General features: G+C 42.7%; 1 protein-coding gene across 2 annotated transcripts in view; it reads left to right on the top strand.

Moving 5' to 3' along the window:
• RAD50 (RAD50 double strand break repair protein) overlaps nucleotides 1-18,402 on the top strand; it is a 463,790-nt gene that overhangs the window by 84,598 nt on the left and 360,790 nt on the right. For both annotated transcript variants that reach the window (XM_073620674.1, XM_073620673.1), the window contains exon 6: nucleotides 14,980-15,184. In XM_073620674.1, coding sequence (XP_073476775.1) covers nucleotides 14,980-15,184 — 205 coding nt within the window. The remainder of the gene's footprint in view (nucleotides 1-14,979; nucleotides 15,185-18,402) is intronic.

Here is an 18,402-nt window from a genome sequence, read left to right as displayed (position 1 = left end):
AGCTGGCGTGGCCTCGGGACAGTTCTGACCTTAACTGAGAGTTTTTGTGAGGTTTTTCTGGTTTATGGATCCAAGGCTCACTATGTTTGGGATGGCCGAGCGGGGTGGTTGGATTGGGGTTTCAAATGGACTTTTTTTTTCTCTTTTTTTTCTCTTTTTTCAATTTTTTTTTTTTTGTTGCCTCTGGCAGAATACCCTGGTTTTTCATTTTTATTCCCGTCAATGCTCTTACTGATTTAACCTTAGATCTTCACATTGTCTTGTACACATGCTCATGTATGTTCTGGGTGGCATGACCAATTATGTTTTCCATGTGGCTGTATCCTTATGTGATCATTCTATACTGTTTACCTTAGCGTGGCGTAGCCGTTAAAGATAGTCTGATGGAATACTAGAGGTTTGAATGCGCCCCAAAAGTGATCCCTGGTCTTTTCCGTTTTAAAAAAAATGTTGCCCCCATATAATTTGCCTCCATAAAACTCACCTTACTGGTACCAAGGTGAGAGCCCTCAGCCGGCCGTGGTTGACTCAGTCCTACCACGCCACCCACACAAACTACTCCCAGGAGGGTCTCTATTCTACTGGCCAAATCCCTCGCCGCAGAAATTTTACAAGTTAAAACGGACCCCGATGGAAGATTTATTATACTCGCCTCACAAATTGCCTCTGTGACATTCACCATAGTGAACATTTATATCCCTCCCCCTTTTTCGGTGGAGGTATTGTCCAAATTGTCACTTATGCTATTATCAAGACCCCCGGGCCCCTTACTTTATGTGGGCGACTTTAATGCCATTGTGGACCCGACCATGGACCGCTTGGGGGGTGGGGGTAGACCCTTCCCCTAATTTCTTGATTGGACACAAGTTCACGGTCTCACAGAGATATGGCGCGGGAAGCATCCGGATGTCTACCAATACTCCTGCCACCCAGACTCTTTCCGCACCATGTCTCGGATTGACCTGGTGTTTGCTCCAGGGGAGTGTCAGATCATGTTCCTCTCTTTATTTGGTGCTTGAATTCCTACTGGCTGGAGGATGAGGTGGTGCAGGGGGAATGCAAAAAGGGCATTGCTGGTTACTGGAAAGACAATCGGGGCACAGTGGATCCATTGAAAGAATGGGAGGCCTTTAAGACCACACTGAGGGGTACCTTTATGTCCATCACTGGTGTGATACGCAAAAGATAAACAGCAACACACTGAGAAATTGGAGACGGTCATGCTGACAGCGGAATCTGTCTATGCTACTAACCCTGACTCTAACATGGGAGAAAGATGGCTAGAGTCGCAGGGAATACGAGCTCTGTTTGTTAGATCTTACACAAAAACGCATGTTACACGCTACTCAGAAGTAGTTTGAACATGGTAACAAAGCTGGGTGCCTATTGGCATACCTGACTAGGCCTGACTGCGCTCCTATTTCTATTCCACGCATCCGAACTACACAGGGTCAGATTAGTGACACCCCTAGGAATATTATGGAGACGTTCTTAGACTTTTACAAGGACCTCTATACATCTAGGATTGACTACACCGATTAAATGTTTACTTGGCCAATATATCTCTCCCCTCTCTATCGACTGAAAGAAGAGAGGAATTGGAGGCACCTATTTCTGTAGCCAAAATCGCTACGGCCATTTTGCAACTACCAACACATAAGACACCAGACCTGGATGGATATCCAGTTGAATGGTATGCCTAGTTTCAAGATCTATCATGCCCATTTATTTTGTATACTTATAACAAGGCCCTAGATATTGGAACTCTTCCCCCACCATGCGGGAAGCTCTGATTATACTATTATTGAAACCTCGCAAGGACCCTCTTAAATGTGACTCATATCGCCTGATATCTCTCATTAATGTGGATGTTAAAATCCTTGCCAAAGTACTGGCAAACCGTCTGAATGTTGTGGTTGCGAACTTGGTAAATAGCGATTAGGGAGGCTTTATACCTGGTGGATCCACTAGAATATCCGCAGACTGTTCCACAATATACAGTATCCCCATGAGTGTCCCCCCACCCGTGCCATCATGTCCCTAGACACCTGTAAAGCCTTTGACAGTGTGGGATGGCCGTATCTCTTTCAGGTGCTGCAGCTATACAGTTTTGCCCCCCGCATTATAGCATGGATAAAACTCCTCTGTACCTCCCCAGTGGCCCGTATCCGAGTTAACTCACATGTTACCAATTCTTTCCCAATTACTAGGGGCACAAGACAGGGGTGTCCGTTGCCCCCCCCTCCTATTTGCTCTAGCTATGGAGCCTCTTGCTGTACGTATCTGCTCCCCCCCCTTAATTAAGGGTCTCCCCATTGCTACCATAGAGAAACGAATCTCGCTGTACGCGGATGACACCCTGGTATACCTAGCTGATACTCATGAGTCACTTCACACTCTTTCTGAAATTTACTCCCTTTGGCGACTGCTCTGGCTTCCGGGTGAATTGGAATAAGTCCAATATATTCCCTTTGGATCCCGATGTGATCCCCCAGATTCACCCAGACTCCAGACTGCAGGTTGCGTCCTTCTTTAGGTATCTCGGGGTTGTACAGCTACCTCTATCTTCCTACATTGCTAAAAACCTAGGTCCCTTATTAACTCAGCTAAATCAATTTTTAAGTGTGTAGACACGATCTGCATGGCATTCTTATGGAATTCCCGACCCCCCCCCCCCCCGGTGGCACTTGAAACGCTGAGGTTACGGACACATCTGGCAGGTTTGGCATTTCCTAACTTTTATCTCTATTATTTATCTAGCATCTCAATTGGTCCATATTCATAATTGGCTGCCCCCGGCTGCAGCAAATGCATGCATTACTTCTGAGGGAACCATTGCCTTTTCCCTAGAGACCCTCCATAACATTATCTATAGGGGATGGGTTCCAGCTTATCCATATTAGCTACTTCTCTTTCGTTATTCCACTCAGTTGTTTCGAACATATCCAATCTTGGTCGACCTCTCCCAATAACCCTCTGTGGTTCAATCCCAATCTGCAGGAACTGTACTCCCTACCCAATCCAAATCGCTGGTACTCTAAAAGGGTTAAATACCTATGTCATTTGTACGATACACAGCGTTTTAGATCTTTCTATCAATTATGCATTGACTTTGACCTACCACGCTCCTACCTGTTCTACTATTATCAGCTCTCACATGCTGTTCGTGCCCAGTTTGGCTCGTTAGACGACCCTATAACTATACCCCCATTGGAGAAACTGCTAAGACTCCCTGACCCCATGAAACTTATATCCACTTGCTATGCTGCCCTCATGACTTTAACTCTAGATACCGTATGGCTCAGACGAAATGGCCCTCTATGGACATTTCCCTCACGGATGATGACTGGTCGGAATTTAGTGATGCATACAAGACCTCAGTTATCTCATCCAGGGACCGAATTATACACCTCAAAATCTTTTACCACTTTCGCTTTACTCCAGCTAGGTTACATAAAATGGGTCTAACCCACTTGGCTGAGTGCTTCCGTGGCTGTGGCTAAACCGCTGATTTTCCTACACTGTTTCTGGTCCTGGCCAGTGGTTCAAGACTTCTGGGCAGAGTAGGTTCTTTCATTTCCTCGGCGAGGGGGTCTCCCGAACATTGTCCATCCCAAGAACTGCCTTCTAAGCACTTTTGCTAACTTACACATACCGTCCCATGCTAAGAGACTACTCTGCATTCTGTACTTCTATGTTAAAAAGTCTATCTTGCTGTCTTGGAAGAGAACACAGGCCCCCCTGAAATCCCTAAGGTTAAAATTAATCAACGATTCTATACAACTATACAAACTTACTTTTGAACTCTGTAAAAGGAATAAGACATTCCACAAAATTCGGGGTAGATTGATAGCGAGCCCTCTGACCCTTACCCCAAAGTGAATACATTATGATGTCATTTCTTGGTCGTGCCACGTACTTTAATGTGTTGATCTCCACTGTTGATATATGAAGTTCGCACTGATGGTATGGTCAATTTCTGTACTTATGCAATTATTAATCGCACGAGATAAGTGAATTGATATTTATTGACTGAAAGAGAGTGTATTGCTTGTTTATGTATACTAATGAACAACCAAAGTTTATTTATTTTTTTCCTTGTATGTTGGTTTGTCTTTAAACCCAATAAAAATATCTTTAAAAAAATATATATATATATCTCCTTATGTCTCCATCCTAAACTTGCTGTGGTGAAATATGCACCTTACCTTATACATAATCATGCTTTTGAATGTATTGTTCACATCATGCATAAACTTTTGACCGTACTTCATCTGGCTTCACTTCTTACCAAAATGATGACTTCATTGCGGCAGAGTGACCATCACAGTGCCCCTAGTATTATTTCACATCTCTGATGTAATTAAAAAAGTAGGAACTACTTTGTGCGGTATGTCTTGCTTAATATTTATTGTAAAAGAATCATGATATAAAGTAATCCTTGCTTCCTCCGTTGTGTAGTTGAGATCACAATATATGGACCGAGCATTTATAGGGAACAGAGCCATGTGACTGACTTTATGATGAGGCATTTAGATAACAGTGACAAAAACATTGATCAGATGTTGCCCTGGATGACCTTTGCATTGACATTTCCACATTAGAGAAATCACTGATTTTCCCTCACAGGTTGGTAGAAATACAAAAGTTGGGGTTTGTGGTACCACTTTTTTTTAAAACTAGATTTGACATTTTTTTAAATAATATTCCATTTCAAGGGTCTGATTGTTCTTCCACACTGGCCTATTATGAACAACAAAGCTTGACTTCCTAGAGGTATTGCAAAGGGAGCTAAAATTAGGATAGACTGCAGTGGACATGTGTACACAATTCCTTTTTGATTTGAAAGCCACATATGTAACACATTATAAGCATTTTTTTAGCAAATGAGGTGATTTCTTACTGGTAAGTAAGGTTGCACTCTAGTGAAATTTTAAATTTAGTCAAAATACATGCAGTCAACATGGACTACAGGCATAATACTTTTTTTTTTTTTATCCTTCCTGTAGTGTTCTCGACCATTTCACTGCATAAAAATACACTGATGCTTTTTATAAGATATTTTGCTAGGGCATGTCATCATGGTGATGACATCATCCCACTTCTTGGGTTCTTTTGGCCAACCATACTTGTTCTAATCAAACTGGTTTTACTGCCTCATTATTTAGCATTCTCTACACTTGCTGGCATGGACTAACAAGCCTTATATATGCATGTTTAACACATTGGCATATATGTTTGGCAGCAATTTTACATTAGTTCTTGATTCAAAAAATATCCGGTGAGGTATATAGAAATGATTTGCATTGCTCTTAAAAACCACATCCAGTCTGGGCCAATTCTGACATTTCTCTCATACATTTCTCTCATACATGTGAAATCAGCATTTTTATTTATTTTTTGCTACAAAAATTACTTATAACCCCCAAATATTATATATATTTTGTAAGGCCTTGGAGAGTAAAATGGTGGTTGTTCCAATTTTTATGCACTGTGCAACAGTTTATCAAATGCACATTTGAAGGAAAAAATATATTTAAATGAATTTTAGTGCACACAAACACAATTTTTTGGTAAAACTTAAACATTATGTATAGTGGATATAAAAAGTCTACACACCCCTGTTAAAATGTCAGGTTTCTGTGATGTAAAAAAAATGAGACCTAGATAACTAATTTCAGAACTTTTTCCACCTTCTTTTAATGTGACCTATAAACCAACTTGAAAAACAAGCTGAAATTTTTAGGGGGTTAGTAAAAATAAAAAACTAAAATAATGCGGTTGCATAAGTGTGCACACCCTCTTATAACTGGGGATGTAGCAGAATTAAGCAATTGCATTCAAACTCGTTAAATGGGAGTCAGTACACACCTGCCGTCATTTAAGGTTCCTCTGATTAACCCCAAATAAAGTCCAGCTCTTCTAGTAGGTCTTTTCTGACATTTTCTTAGTCGCATCCTACAGCAAAAGCCATGGTCTGCAGAGAGCTTCCAAAGCATCAGAGGGATCTCATTGTTAAAAGGTATCAGTCAGGAGAAGGGTACAAAAGAATTTCCAAGGCATTGGATATTCCATGGAACACAGTGAAGACAGTCCTTATCAAGTGGAGAAAATATGGCACACCAGTGACGTCCCTCCAAAATTGATGAAAAGACGAGAAGAAAACTGGTCAGGGAGGCTGCCAAGAGGCCTACAACAACATTAAAGGAGCTGCAGGACTATCTGGCAAGTACTTGCTGTATGGTGCATGTGACAACAATCTCCCGTATTCTTCTTATGTCTGGGATATGAGGTAGAGTGGCAAGACTGAAGACTTTTCTCACAAAGAAAAACATCTAAGCCCGGCTAAATTTTACAAAAACACATTTGAAGTCTCCCAAAAGCTTGTGGGAAAATGTGTTTATGGTCTGATGAAACCAAGGTTGAACTTTTTGGCCATAATTCCAAAAGATATGTTTGGCGCAAAAACAACACTGCACATCAACAATAGAACACCATACCCACAGTGAAGCATGGTGGTGGCAGCATCATGCTTTGGGCGTTTTTTTCTTCAGCTGGAACAGTGGCCTTAGTCAAGGTAGAGGAAATTTATGAACAGTTCCAAATACCAGTCGATATTGGCACAAAACCTTCAGGCTTCTGCTAGAAAGCTGAACATGAGAAGGAGCTTCATCTTTCAGCATGACAACAACCCAAAGCATACATCAAAATCAACAAAGGAATGGCTTCACCAGAAGAAGATTAAAGTTTTGGCATGGCCCAGCCAGAGCCCAGACCTGAATGCGATTGAAAATCTGTGGGGAGATCTGAAGAGGGCTGTGCACAGGAGATGCCCTCGCAATCTGACAGATTTGGAGTGCTTTTTGCAAAGAAGAGTGGGCAAATATTGCCAAGTGAAGATGTGCCATGCTGATAGACTCATACCCAAAAAGACTGAGTGCTGTAATAAAATCAAAAGGTGCTTCAACAGAGTATTGGTTTAAGGATTTGCACACTTATGCAACCATATAATTTTAGTTTTTTATTTTTTCCAAAGATTTCAGTTTGTTGTTCAACTGAGTTGCACATTTTATAGGTCACATTAAAGGTGGAAAAAGATCTGAAATGATTTACCTTTGTCCCATTTTTTCGACATCACAAAAACCTCACATTTATCAGGGGTGTGTAGACTTTTTATATCCACTGTACACTGAGTAATTCCTAACCTGTCACGCTTTAAAATTTAGTACCGTATATACTCGTGTATAAGCCGAGTTTTTCAGCACTTTTTTTGTGTTGAAAATGCCCCCCTCGGCTTATACTGGAGCCGAGCACTTTTCTGCAGCAGAGAATGACATTTTCTGAACCAACTTTGGGGCCCCATAGTTGGGGCCCCATATCTCGGGGCCATGTGCTTCTAGGAACCCCAGTAGCACTGGATATGTTGTAGTGCTAGTTCCACTGGGTTTGCACACCAAATTTGGGGTTCCTAGCACCAAGTGGCCCCGAGATATGGGGCCCCAAAGTTGGTTCAGAAAATGTCATTCTCTGCTGCAGAAAAGTGCTCGACTCCAGTATAAGCCGAGGGGGGCATTTTCAACACAAAAAAAGTGCTGAAAAACTCGGCTTATACACGAGTATATACGGTACTAAATTTTAAAGCGTGACAGGTTAGGAATTACTCAGTGTACAGTGGATATAAAAAGTCTACACACCCCTGATAAATGTGAGGTTTTTGTGATGTCGAAAAAATGGGACAAAGGTAAATCATTTCAGATCTTTTTCCACATCCAGTGCTACTGGGGTTCCTAGAGGCACATGGCCCCGAGATATGGGGCTCCAAAGTCGGTTTGGAAAATGTCATTCTCTGCTGCAGAAAAGTGCTTGACATTTTCCGAAACGACTTTGGGGCCCCGTATCTTGGGGCCGCGTGGTGCTAGGAACCCCAGTAGCACTGGATATGTTGTAGTGCTAGTTCCACTGGGTTTGCACACAAAATTTGGGGTTCCTAGCACCAAGGGGCCCCGAGATACGGGGCCCCAAAGTCTGTCAACTGTGTCCATCTAAAGCAATGTCGTTTCGGGACACTTTGGGTCCAGAGACCCCAAAGTTTGGCTGCAGCTAGGGGGCATCTAGGAACCCTTAACTCCAGAGTTTGAAGTTTGGGCGACCTATGGCTGCAAATGGGCGCAGTGAGGCTGCAAATGGGCATTGTTGACCCTTTTTTCCACTTGCAGTAGCTGCACGTTTCTCACCCTAGGCTTATACTCGAGTCAATACGTTTTCCCAGTTTTCTGTGGTAAAATTGGGTGCCTCAGCTTATATTCGGGTCGGCTTATGCTTGAGTATATACGGTATTCCCCTGGAATAGCGCCAAACTACAGTACCAAAAAATCTCCGTAGATGACGTTTTAAAAGAATTCACAGGTTACCAGTTTAGAGTTATACAGGAGAACTGGCATTAGAATTATTGCTCTTTTATGCTTGCAAAGATGCCTCACATGTGTGGTGTGATTATTTTTTGGATCAACTTTATGGACAGTGACAGATAATCTTTACAGATTGATCTGGGTTCTATTAGACCCCAGATCTCTCCACTGCCCTCCAAAGCAACTGATCAAACTGAGATCAGCTTAATCAGATGTTTTGGCAAGGCGGTAATGGCTTGTTTACAACAAACCGAAACAACAGTGACAAAATCCTAGTTTCTTCTGGTTTCTGACATCAGAGGGGAAGGAACAACGTTTGTTCCTTTCACTCTGTGTTGCGCATCAAATGTGTCTGGCTGCATTGTTACAGGGCTCCCTCATGCCTTGTAAAGGCAGCAACGAAAGGGGGTCGGTAAAAGTGTTCCAACGGCTGTTTAGCCACTCGTATACTTTTATTTTGTAGAAAATCGCTGGCCCTTAAAAATGAGGATGGAAAGCGGTTCATTTTTGATGATTTGGCAATATGATGTATGCTTCAAAACACTTGTGTGACACAGCAAAGTGAAGATTAGATATTTGGGAGCAATAGGGCAGCATAAATAGAGTTTTCAATGTTTGATCTACTTGGGAAAACACTTTTTGTGGTAATGGTTATGACCAGCATGAGTAGTATGCTTCCCCAACCCTATCAGTTTTTTTGAGAACAGGCTACCGCCAATTTGAGCTCCTGCGTTTTTGCTTGCTTGTCCAGTGCAGGCTTCTTATGAGTTTAATAAATGGTAGTGACTTCCCTTATCCCAACAGTGTGGTTGGGATAAAGGAAGATCAAGATGTGGTTAGAGACTCCCTTTTCATCTTCATCCAAAGGGTCACTAAAAAAAACTCCCTATCCCACTATCGGTACTCCACCACTTTATACCCTGTATTGACCTGAAAAGACCTATACCAGGGATCAACCCTACACACTTTTGCATACCTATCCTCTCATTTTAATCTTCCTCCTTTAGCACACTTTACTTACCTATGAGTTCGATCCTTCCTTCATAAACACCCCTACCCTTAAACTTAGAAATGCCAGCCACGATACTTACATTCCTCCAAGAAGCTGAAACTCCATTAACCTCCCTGGTGGTATGATTAGGTCAGATTTTTGCGTCTCAAAGTGGTACAATTATTTTGCATAGAAATTTGGCGTTTTATATTGTAGGCCTGTAATTCTTAGCAATAACACACTTAAATCTGTCCGAACAAGAGTCTAGTGATATGCCGGGCATGATAAAGTTTGAAACACAAAATCATAAATTATAATATAATAAATATAAATAATTATAAAAAATAATATAATAATAAAGTTAATTTCCCCATGATTCGCTATCGCTCAATTCAATTCTGCAAGTGTTCTAATTTACTATCGCTGTTTTTTCTAGCTGGTCTAAAACCACTTTTGACATAAAGGGACACTTTTTGGTTGCTATGGACAATCTCCAGTTTTCAGGCAGAAAGAACAGTATATATCATATAAAACTGCATGCAGAGCACTGGACAAAGCACTAGGGACAAAAGGGATGTGAAATAATTTCATACAGTAATGTAATCTGTAAGATTACAGTGTACTGTATGTTATGATTTTTACATTTTTTTAATTTGCCGCCGGGCTCCGCCCCCGTGCGTTGCGACGCTCGCTGGGAACGGAGCCCAGCACACAGAGGCTTCAGGCAGAGGACAGAGCCCGCGGACACAGCGGGGGGACATCGCAGGATCCTGGGGATAAGGTAAGTATACTGCACCAGGGTCCTGCAATGCAATCCCAAGTGTGGCTCAGGGTTACCGCTAATGGTACTGAAATTTAACCCCGAGCCACACTCGGGAAAACAGCCAGGGAGCTTAAGAGCGATCTCCCTATTTTATAATGTGTTCAATATCCAGGATTCCTTTTCAAAGACCACTAGCATTACCAAATGGGAAGCAACCTTAGACAAGACCTTTACAGATACATATTGGAAAAAAACCTTCTCTATCACGTACAGTATACCTCAACCAGGTGCGTGAATCACTGGGAACTCTTCCGGAAAGTAGTACACTCCTGGTATCTTACTCCATTCAAACGCTCCAAGTTTTACCCCTCGCACACAGCCCTCTGCTGGAGAAAGTGCGGAGAATCCAGTACACTATTCCACATATTATGGTCCTGCATATCAATAAGGTAATTTTGGAACAAAATCTTCTCCATACTGTCAGACATAGGTGGCCATCACATAGCTCCCAACCCTGAACTAGCCATCTTACACCTGACTATCCAGGAACTACCACCCAATATGGGAGTAATGGCTACACAACTTCTGCTAGCAGCAAAACTCACAATCACGAGATTGTGGAACACACCTAATCCACCTTCCCCTCTTGATGCCATTCTTACCCTAAACCACCAATGCGAGATGGAAAAACTGTTGGCCATCACGAACCCCAACGCTGCATCATTCAGAGATAAGTGGAATCTAATTCTAAGTGTACAGTCAAGATTTTTGTTGTTTAAGATTCAAGGTCAATGTAAACTAACCCAAGAATCACTAACATGGGTGTGCTACACACTGGTGATTAGCCTGACCCTCCTCTCTCTCCCCCTTCCTCCATGGCCCGTCTGCCCCCCCCCAACTTTCTCCTCTCCCTTTTGATAACTGTATCTTGCATGTTCATGACTAATAGGTCAAGTTACTTTATCTTTGTCTATACTGCAAATGACAATACTTTAATACTTTTTTCGGTTTACTTTGTTGTTATGTTAACATTGGGTACCAACTGATAGCTTGCACCTGTTTCAGTTTCTATCGTTGTACCACTTTATCTTGATACAATAAAGAAATATTGACATTAAAAATTAACAAGACACTTTGGAGTTTAGGGATTTTTTTATAGAGTAGCAAATGTGACTTTCACAAACCACCTCAGGTGCATGTGTTTGAAATGGGAATGATTGCTTCTACATAGGCGAATGTTTGTGAAAGTTGAATTCTCTGCTCTATAAATAAACTCCATAGTTTTACAAGTGTACATGCATGCATTATTTTTAGTTTGCAATTTCAGAGTGTTTTCTTTAAAAAAAAAAAAAAAAAACACTTTTTACACATTTCTTCAAAACTGTGGGTCACTGGACCCACATCTTGCTAACGGTAAAGATCTATTCAAACAGACTGAAAGAGTAGAATGTGGAAAGCTATGTAAGACATGGCAAGTGATGGAGACATAAGGTTTACACAAATGACAACCAATAGTGAGAATTGTTTCAGGATCGCATTATATACAGCTACCTGTAAATTCCAAATTTCTCTCTCCTACAAAATGCTGTATAATGCTAATTACAAAACTAGTACATTTTAATTCTCTGTTTCTGCTATAGCGCGTATAATTCTTTTCATAATTGTATTTCTATTAAAGTTTGACCAATAAGACATTAAATGACAGTGCAAAAAAAAATTAAAAAATTGTAGTGACCCTCCCTGGGATTCGCATTACAGGAGTTTTTCATTTCTAGTCTATTTGGTGGAAAACCTCTTTGCTTAGTAGTGCAGTACAGGACAGCACCTTTTAGTTTTTACCATTAGTTACTGTATATGCAGCTACCTTTTAGGTGACTGGACACAAAAAGGCTGCTAGGATATCCCTTTATATAACCCATTTCTCTCCAGTTAGCCTCAGTTTTTTTCTAGTGTTCTTAGGCAATGGACCTCTTTTCTCTACTAAGGGAAGGTTTTCTTCTATGGACTTTTTCCTTTATCATTGATGAGAATTGTTCTGCCAGGCTGATTCTGCTATCAAGCTTCCTGGCTACACTGTAGCCACTGCAACCCCTAATGCACAGGAAGCCGCTTGTGCAGACTCGCTCTGAGTGCCTACTAGGATTGCACCCTGCCTCTTTCTTTTTCTGAGTGAGTTTCCAACTTGGCAACAGCATTCCACAATCCATTGGCACAACACAGCGATCTAGATATCTACCTGGGTGAGCAGCAGCCTGTAATACTGGCACAAGGGATCAGATTGCTTCACTAGCTCAGACTCAGCCCAGAGCTCAAAGAGGGGTGGTTGTTTATTTTCACGAGGCCCTAATACCCTCTGGACCCCGGTCTTCCTGCTTTCTTCTGGAGACTCTGCTGGCCCTTTGGCCATGCAACCTTCTTCCTTTTTAGCTAGAGAGAAATTTTCTGCCACATAGTATGGATTCATTGGCAGATTTTCAGGCCCTATAGAGGCCATTGATACTAGAGGTTTCAAGTGTACCCCTTCTGTCTCCCCTCAAGAGCCAGTCTTTGACTTTTCCCTTGAGGTAGATATACCATCAGAGGAAGTGGTAGATTAGAACAATCCCCCCCTCCGCTTCTGAGGAATTGGATCAAGATGAAACTCCTTCAGGTGAAATTTCATCTAAGTTTAGATACCACTGCTACCCTTATTGATGCTGTATACACCTGATTAGCATTAGAGCAGCCTCAGCCTGCTCAACATAAGGGGTCCAGTAAACCCGCTAACACTTTCCCAGTTCACTTGCTTGTGAAACCTGTTCTTTACAGGGATTGGCCCCAGCGGAGAAGATTTTTATTTTTGCAAAAGCTTTGCACAACAATATCATATTGAGTAAAGTTTCCAATGAAAATGGACAGTTCCTGTAGTAGACACTGCAATCTCTTGCCTTACCAAGACATTCACAGCCCCTTTAGAGGATAATACTGTGTTCACTGACCCAGTGGACATGAGAATAAGGGTCCTCTTTTTAAGGTCCTTTTCTCCTACCATAAAACTTGTGGTTGCTTTCATGGCAGTGTGTCAGACCATTGCTGCCTGGACTGAGCGCATGGCCTTAAATCTTAGCTCCATCCTAACGGAGACTTCAGTCCAGAATCAACTAGCGCTTCCTCCAGTTGCCCTACGCTACTATATGAACAGCTTGGTTGTCTACATGGGCAGGATCTTTGGTTTAAATGCTGGTCCACAAAACTTCCCTGCAAGAAATGCCTTGAGCGGCTACCCTTTAAAGATAAACACCTGTTTGGCCCCTCTTGGGATAAGTACATCAAGGATATCACAGGGGGCAAGCGTACTCTCCTCCCCCAGATCCCCAGAAAAGGAAAGCTGGTTCTTCTACAAGTAGAACTTCTACTTCTAAAGGTTCCTTTTGTCCCGCTGAGACCTCCAGTTGCAAATCTAAGCCAGGAACATTCTTTCATACAATGATGTTGTCCTCCAAACCAGCTAAGACTTCTTCCAAGCCCTTCCTATTTTCAGTGATGGTGCACCACTAGACAATTGAAGTAATGAGAGTTCACCGCTCTAAGATGATCACCCCTCCCGGTATCAGCTGTCTCCACGATAGACTAGGCGCTGGCTCTGGTTGCAACAGGAACATGAACACAAAAACGCTGGATGGCCGCACTCCAAATGTTCACCTTTTATTTCATAAAAACAGAAACCAAATACATCCACGGATAAGTACAGACCAACATGAACTCTAACGGGTTTCCCTACAATCACGGTGCTTACTCATAGCCAAAGTGCTTCACCAACATACAGGCATATATATACCCCTCTAGACAATATAACAATTAAGACATAGACATGTGAAACGTTGATTGTCCATGAACATCACCTGTGAATATAATGAACACGGATAGCCCAATGTCTATTAACCATTAAATCGATAATTGACTTTTCACAACAGTTTTAATCTTTTAAGAAAAAAAGGAAAAAGAAACCCACAACACATGATATAAAACTTTGTATGTAGTAAAATATCTGTGCACACACATACAGTGGGGACGGAAAGTATGCAGACCCCCTTACATGTTTCACTCTGTCATATTGCAGCTATTTGCTAAAATCATTTGAGTTCACTTTTTTTCCCTCATTAATGTACACACAGCACCCCATATTGACAGAAAAACACAGAATTGTTGACATTTTTGCAGATTTATTAAAAAAGAAAAACTGTCTTTTTTACTTATAATCTACCATTTCTTGCTGCGGAACTGAGGGTCGCTGGGAATGGAATGAGTTATATAGGGGATATCCTAGCAGCTTTTTTTTTTTTTTTTTTTGCCTGTGCCCAATAACCTGAAGGTAGCTACATATAACCCATAGTACTAGTAAATAAAATCTATTTTTTTAACCACAGTTATAACCTGCTGAGGTAACTTTCCCTTACCAAATGATCTGATGCTTTGATCAAAGATCCAAGTAATTCTTTTGGCTTTTTGGCTTTCCTCGCTCAGGAATATGCTAGGCATTTCCTAGCATGAGAGACCCTAGCCTCAAATATCTATGCAAAGCAATGCTGTGTAGCACAGGAAAACACAGAGATGCTATGAAGACTGGTAGCCTCAGAGCTGCTTTGTTGGTGGGGTTAGGAGTTGGCTTGCTTTCAAATCATGGTTACAGCCACAATGAGGGGGTTTTCTGACAAGTGAATTTAAATGGGTAAGGCACAAGGAACCAAAGAAATGTCACTAGGGTTTTAATGGTAAAATCTTTCTGTTATGATTGTTAGTATTTACTTTTTAATAGGTTGATTTTCTTGTCTATAAAGGTATATTAAAGCCTTAGAAACTTTGCGTCAGGTGAGGCAGAAGCAAGGCCAGCGGGTGAAAGAATGTCAAGCAGAGCTGAAGTATCTAAAACAGAATAAAGAGAAAGCTAGAGAAATCCAAGACCAGCTACGGAGTAAAGAGGCCCAGTTAGCAGCCTCTAAAGAGAATGTGAAGTCTATTGATAACCAACTTGAACCACTCAAAGTAAGTCATAATATTGGAATGATAAAATGAAATGTCATGTGGGACAGAGTGCTAGCTCAGGTTCTCAGTTAGACACGGTTGTCACTTTAGTAAGTGCCTGAACAAGGACCTTCTTCACAGGACATTCAGGTATAATTTTAAAATCTAACTCAAACTTTTAGACCATATTACAGTGTATACCCATAATTGAGGTGTAACGTGGCATAGTTTAAGCGATCCTTCCACGACAGCATGCTGCTTCTTGTGGTTCTTTCTCAGCAGCAGCTGTTCATTTTGCCTTTGACAGTTCCTCCAGCTTAGTAACTGAAACGCCATACCTCAGTGTAGACAAGTTGCTGGAAGAATAGTCTGTAGAAGCCTGTGCATTGCACCCCTGATCCACAGGTCAGATTTCAAGCAATTTCTTTTTGACGGGGGTCAGAACTACTTTCCTGGAACAGGAAATGTTCCAGAGTTTCTAGTTAAACTTGTTCACAAGGCAAAAGGCAGCATTCTCCCTCAGTACTAGATCTACACACTCTCGATAGATTCTTTCGGTTTCAAACAATCTGTATGGAATCCACTCGGCCTCGACTGTTGCTTTCCTTTACCTGTGAGATATCTTGGCCTCTGTGCACATAAAGTATGCTTAATTGCACATCCCCATCTTTCCAGCACATCAGCGCTACTTGCAATTTACTGCGGCCACACAACTTTACCAAATTGTTGCACTTCTCTTTGGTTTGTCCACTGCACCATTGGTCCACACCAATATGCTTGCTCCTGTTCTCGCTTTGCTTTCCCCTCAGGTCACGTTTTAATTGTCGAGTATCTGGGTGATTTCATCTGGAGTATCTGGGCCTAATCTTGGCTATTGTCCTGTCCAGGATCTTCCCCTCCCCTGACAAGCTCCGGTCTCTCCACGTCTGGCCTTGGGCCCCACAGTCTAGGAACCACTCAACCATTGGTTTTGCAAGTAGATATTGCGCCTGATGGTGGGCTTTTTTGAGGCAGTGCCTTGTACTCAGTTTCACTCCAGACTGTTGCAACACAGCATTCTGGCAGCATGGAACAAGCAGGCTGAGTCTGTGGATTGTTTCACGCACCTGTTCAGCAAGACTAGGCTCTCTCTGGCATGGTGATTCTCCAGCCCAGCGGTGGATTCAGCAAAATCGTTTCTCACAATGGCCTGAAGGGTTCCCATGAATGATACCAGCCTGTTGGGCTGGCAGAGGATCCTGGATGCCCTCTTAGTGCAGGGAACCTGGTCATGGAAGGAGGCTCAGCTTCTGATCAGTATTCTGAAGCTCAGGGCAGTTTATTTGTCCCTTGAATGCTGGATCTCTTGACTGTAAGGTCACCTAGCCAGGATTTAATCAGACAATGCCACGACGGTGGCTTATGGTAACCATGGGGGGGGGGGGGCACCAGATGTAGAGCAGCTCAAAGGGAGGCTTACCTGATCCTTGATTGGGCACACATTCCAGCTCAGACTGCTGTGCACATATAGGCATAGAAAATTGGCAGGCAGACAACTTCAGGTTTCAACATCTGGACTTCGGAGAATGGTAGCTTCACCCAGAAGTGTTTTAAGTTTAAACCGGAACTTCACTCTCTGAATTAACATTGACTATCTTTATTCCTTATGCTGCTAGCATTAGTAAATCTATAGGAAAGCATATAATATTTACTTTGTTTTAAACTGTGTTTCCCTTAACGTCTTTCAGGACAGCACCTTGAGAGCGTGGCTCCACCCACTTGACAGGAAACACACCTCCACCAAACTTCAAAAGGAGGCTCCTTCCCACTTATCAGTTTGTGTTTCCTCCGGGGGGAACACATGTGGGAGTTTGGAGCTCTCAAGGTTCTGTCCTGAGAGAACAGGCTTCCTACTCCACTATTTTTTTCCTTACCTCAGGAGAGCCAGTTCCTCCCATTTTCCACAGGCTTACGGGTGCCGGGTGGATGGGCTCCTTCTCCCTCGTCAGTGCTCGGGGAGAGCCAGGACTGCTCCAGGTATCGCTGCTCCCGGGTGGGGGCGTCGGGCATGACAGGCACTTGTTTTTTGGCCAGCACATGTTTTTTTCCTGACGCCGCCGCCGCCATCTTGGGAAGGGCAGTCAGAGGACTGCATCCGCCGGATTTGAGGTATCCGGAAGTGGGGTGGCATCCGAGGAGCAGGCGCCAGGCGTCATTTGCGCCGGAAGCGCAGGGGGAGGAGGGAGGAATAGGTCTGGTGTCTATTTATTTCCGGTTCCAGTCCGGTGCACAGGTGCTATTGGAGTCCGGAACCGGCATTTTCACCACAAGCATCACGCTGCTGCCTCAGCATGGATTCAGGAACCGCAGCTAGTGGAACAGGCACAGGCACCAGCAAGGCCCAGGTAAGGAGCAGACTGTTTCTGCTCAGCTTTACTGTGGGGTCTCTCTCTAGCCCTCTTCTCTCTAAATGTTAGTGAAGCTTGAGGGTATTTTTTTCCCCCTGGTGGCGGAGGGGCCTGTCAGGGCACATGAGTCTGGTAGCTTTTCTCACTGTGCACCTGTGGTGAGCATCTTGAGTAATTAAGCTGACTCTAAAAGATGGTTTGTCTTTTTCTCTCTCTTTTTCCCTTATCATGGCAGGCCAAGAGCTCTGACCCTGGGATTAGAAAGAAATGTCCTTCATGCAAACTTAAGTTAAATGAAGGCTGGAAAAAGACTTTATGTCAAACATGTATTGACTCCTTGGTGAGGGAAGAAACCACTTCCGCATGCAGTGATCTAATCGCATCTGCTAAAAAGGAATTGAATGCTACCATTCAATCCTTCAGATCCTCACTCCCTAATCCATCTGCAAGACAGTCCTCTCAAGGCTCACTGTTAGTCCCGGCAGTGAAGGCAGAAATGGGTCCTCTGAACCAGGAAGGGCTTTCCCCATCTCATTCTAATGAATCGGATGAGGATGGTGATGAGCTGGAGAATATGTCTTCCAAATATAAATTATCTTTGGATCAGGTGGACGGCCTTTTAAAGGCTATTTATGCTACTCTAGGCCTAGAGGAAGAGCATAAGGAAATGTCTCTACACGACAAAATGTATGCAGGGCTTAGCGAGTCCAAGTCCCGTACCTTTCCAGTCCACGCAGTGATTTCTGAAACAATCAGAAAGGAATGGGCTGACCCTGATAGGAAACCATTCTTCTCTAGGGCTCATAAGAGAGGGTTCCCCTTTGAAGACCCAGCGGCTCTCTGGAATAAGGT

This window comes from Aquarana catesbeiana, linkage group LG03 (assembly GCF_042186555.1).
Source record: "Aquarana catesbeiana isolate 2022-GZ linkage group LG03, ASM4218655v1, whole genome shotgun sequence".
Taxonomy (NCBI): domain Eukaryota; kingdom Metazoa; phylum Chordata; class Amphibia; order Anura; family Ranidae; genus Aquarana; species Aquarana catesbeiana.
The sequence above is the reverse complement of the archived record's forward strand: the minus strand, read 5'-3'. Positions and strand labels throughout refer to the sequence as shown.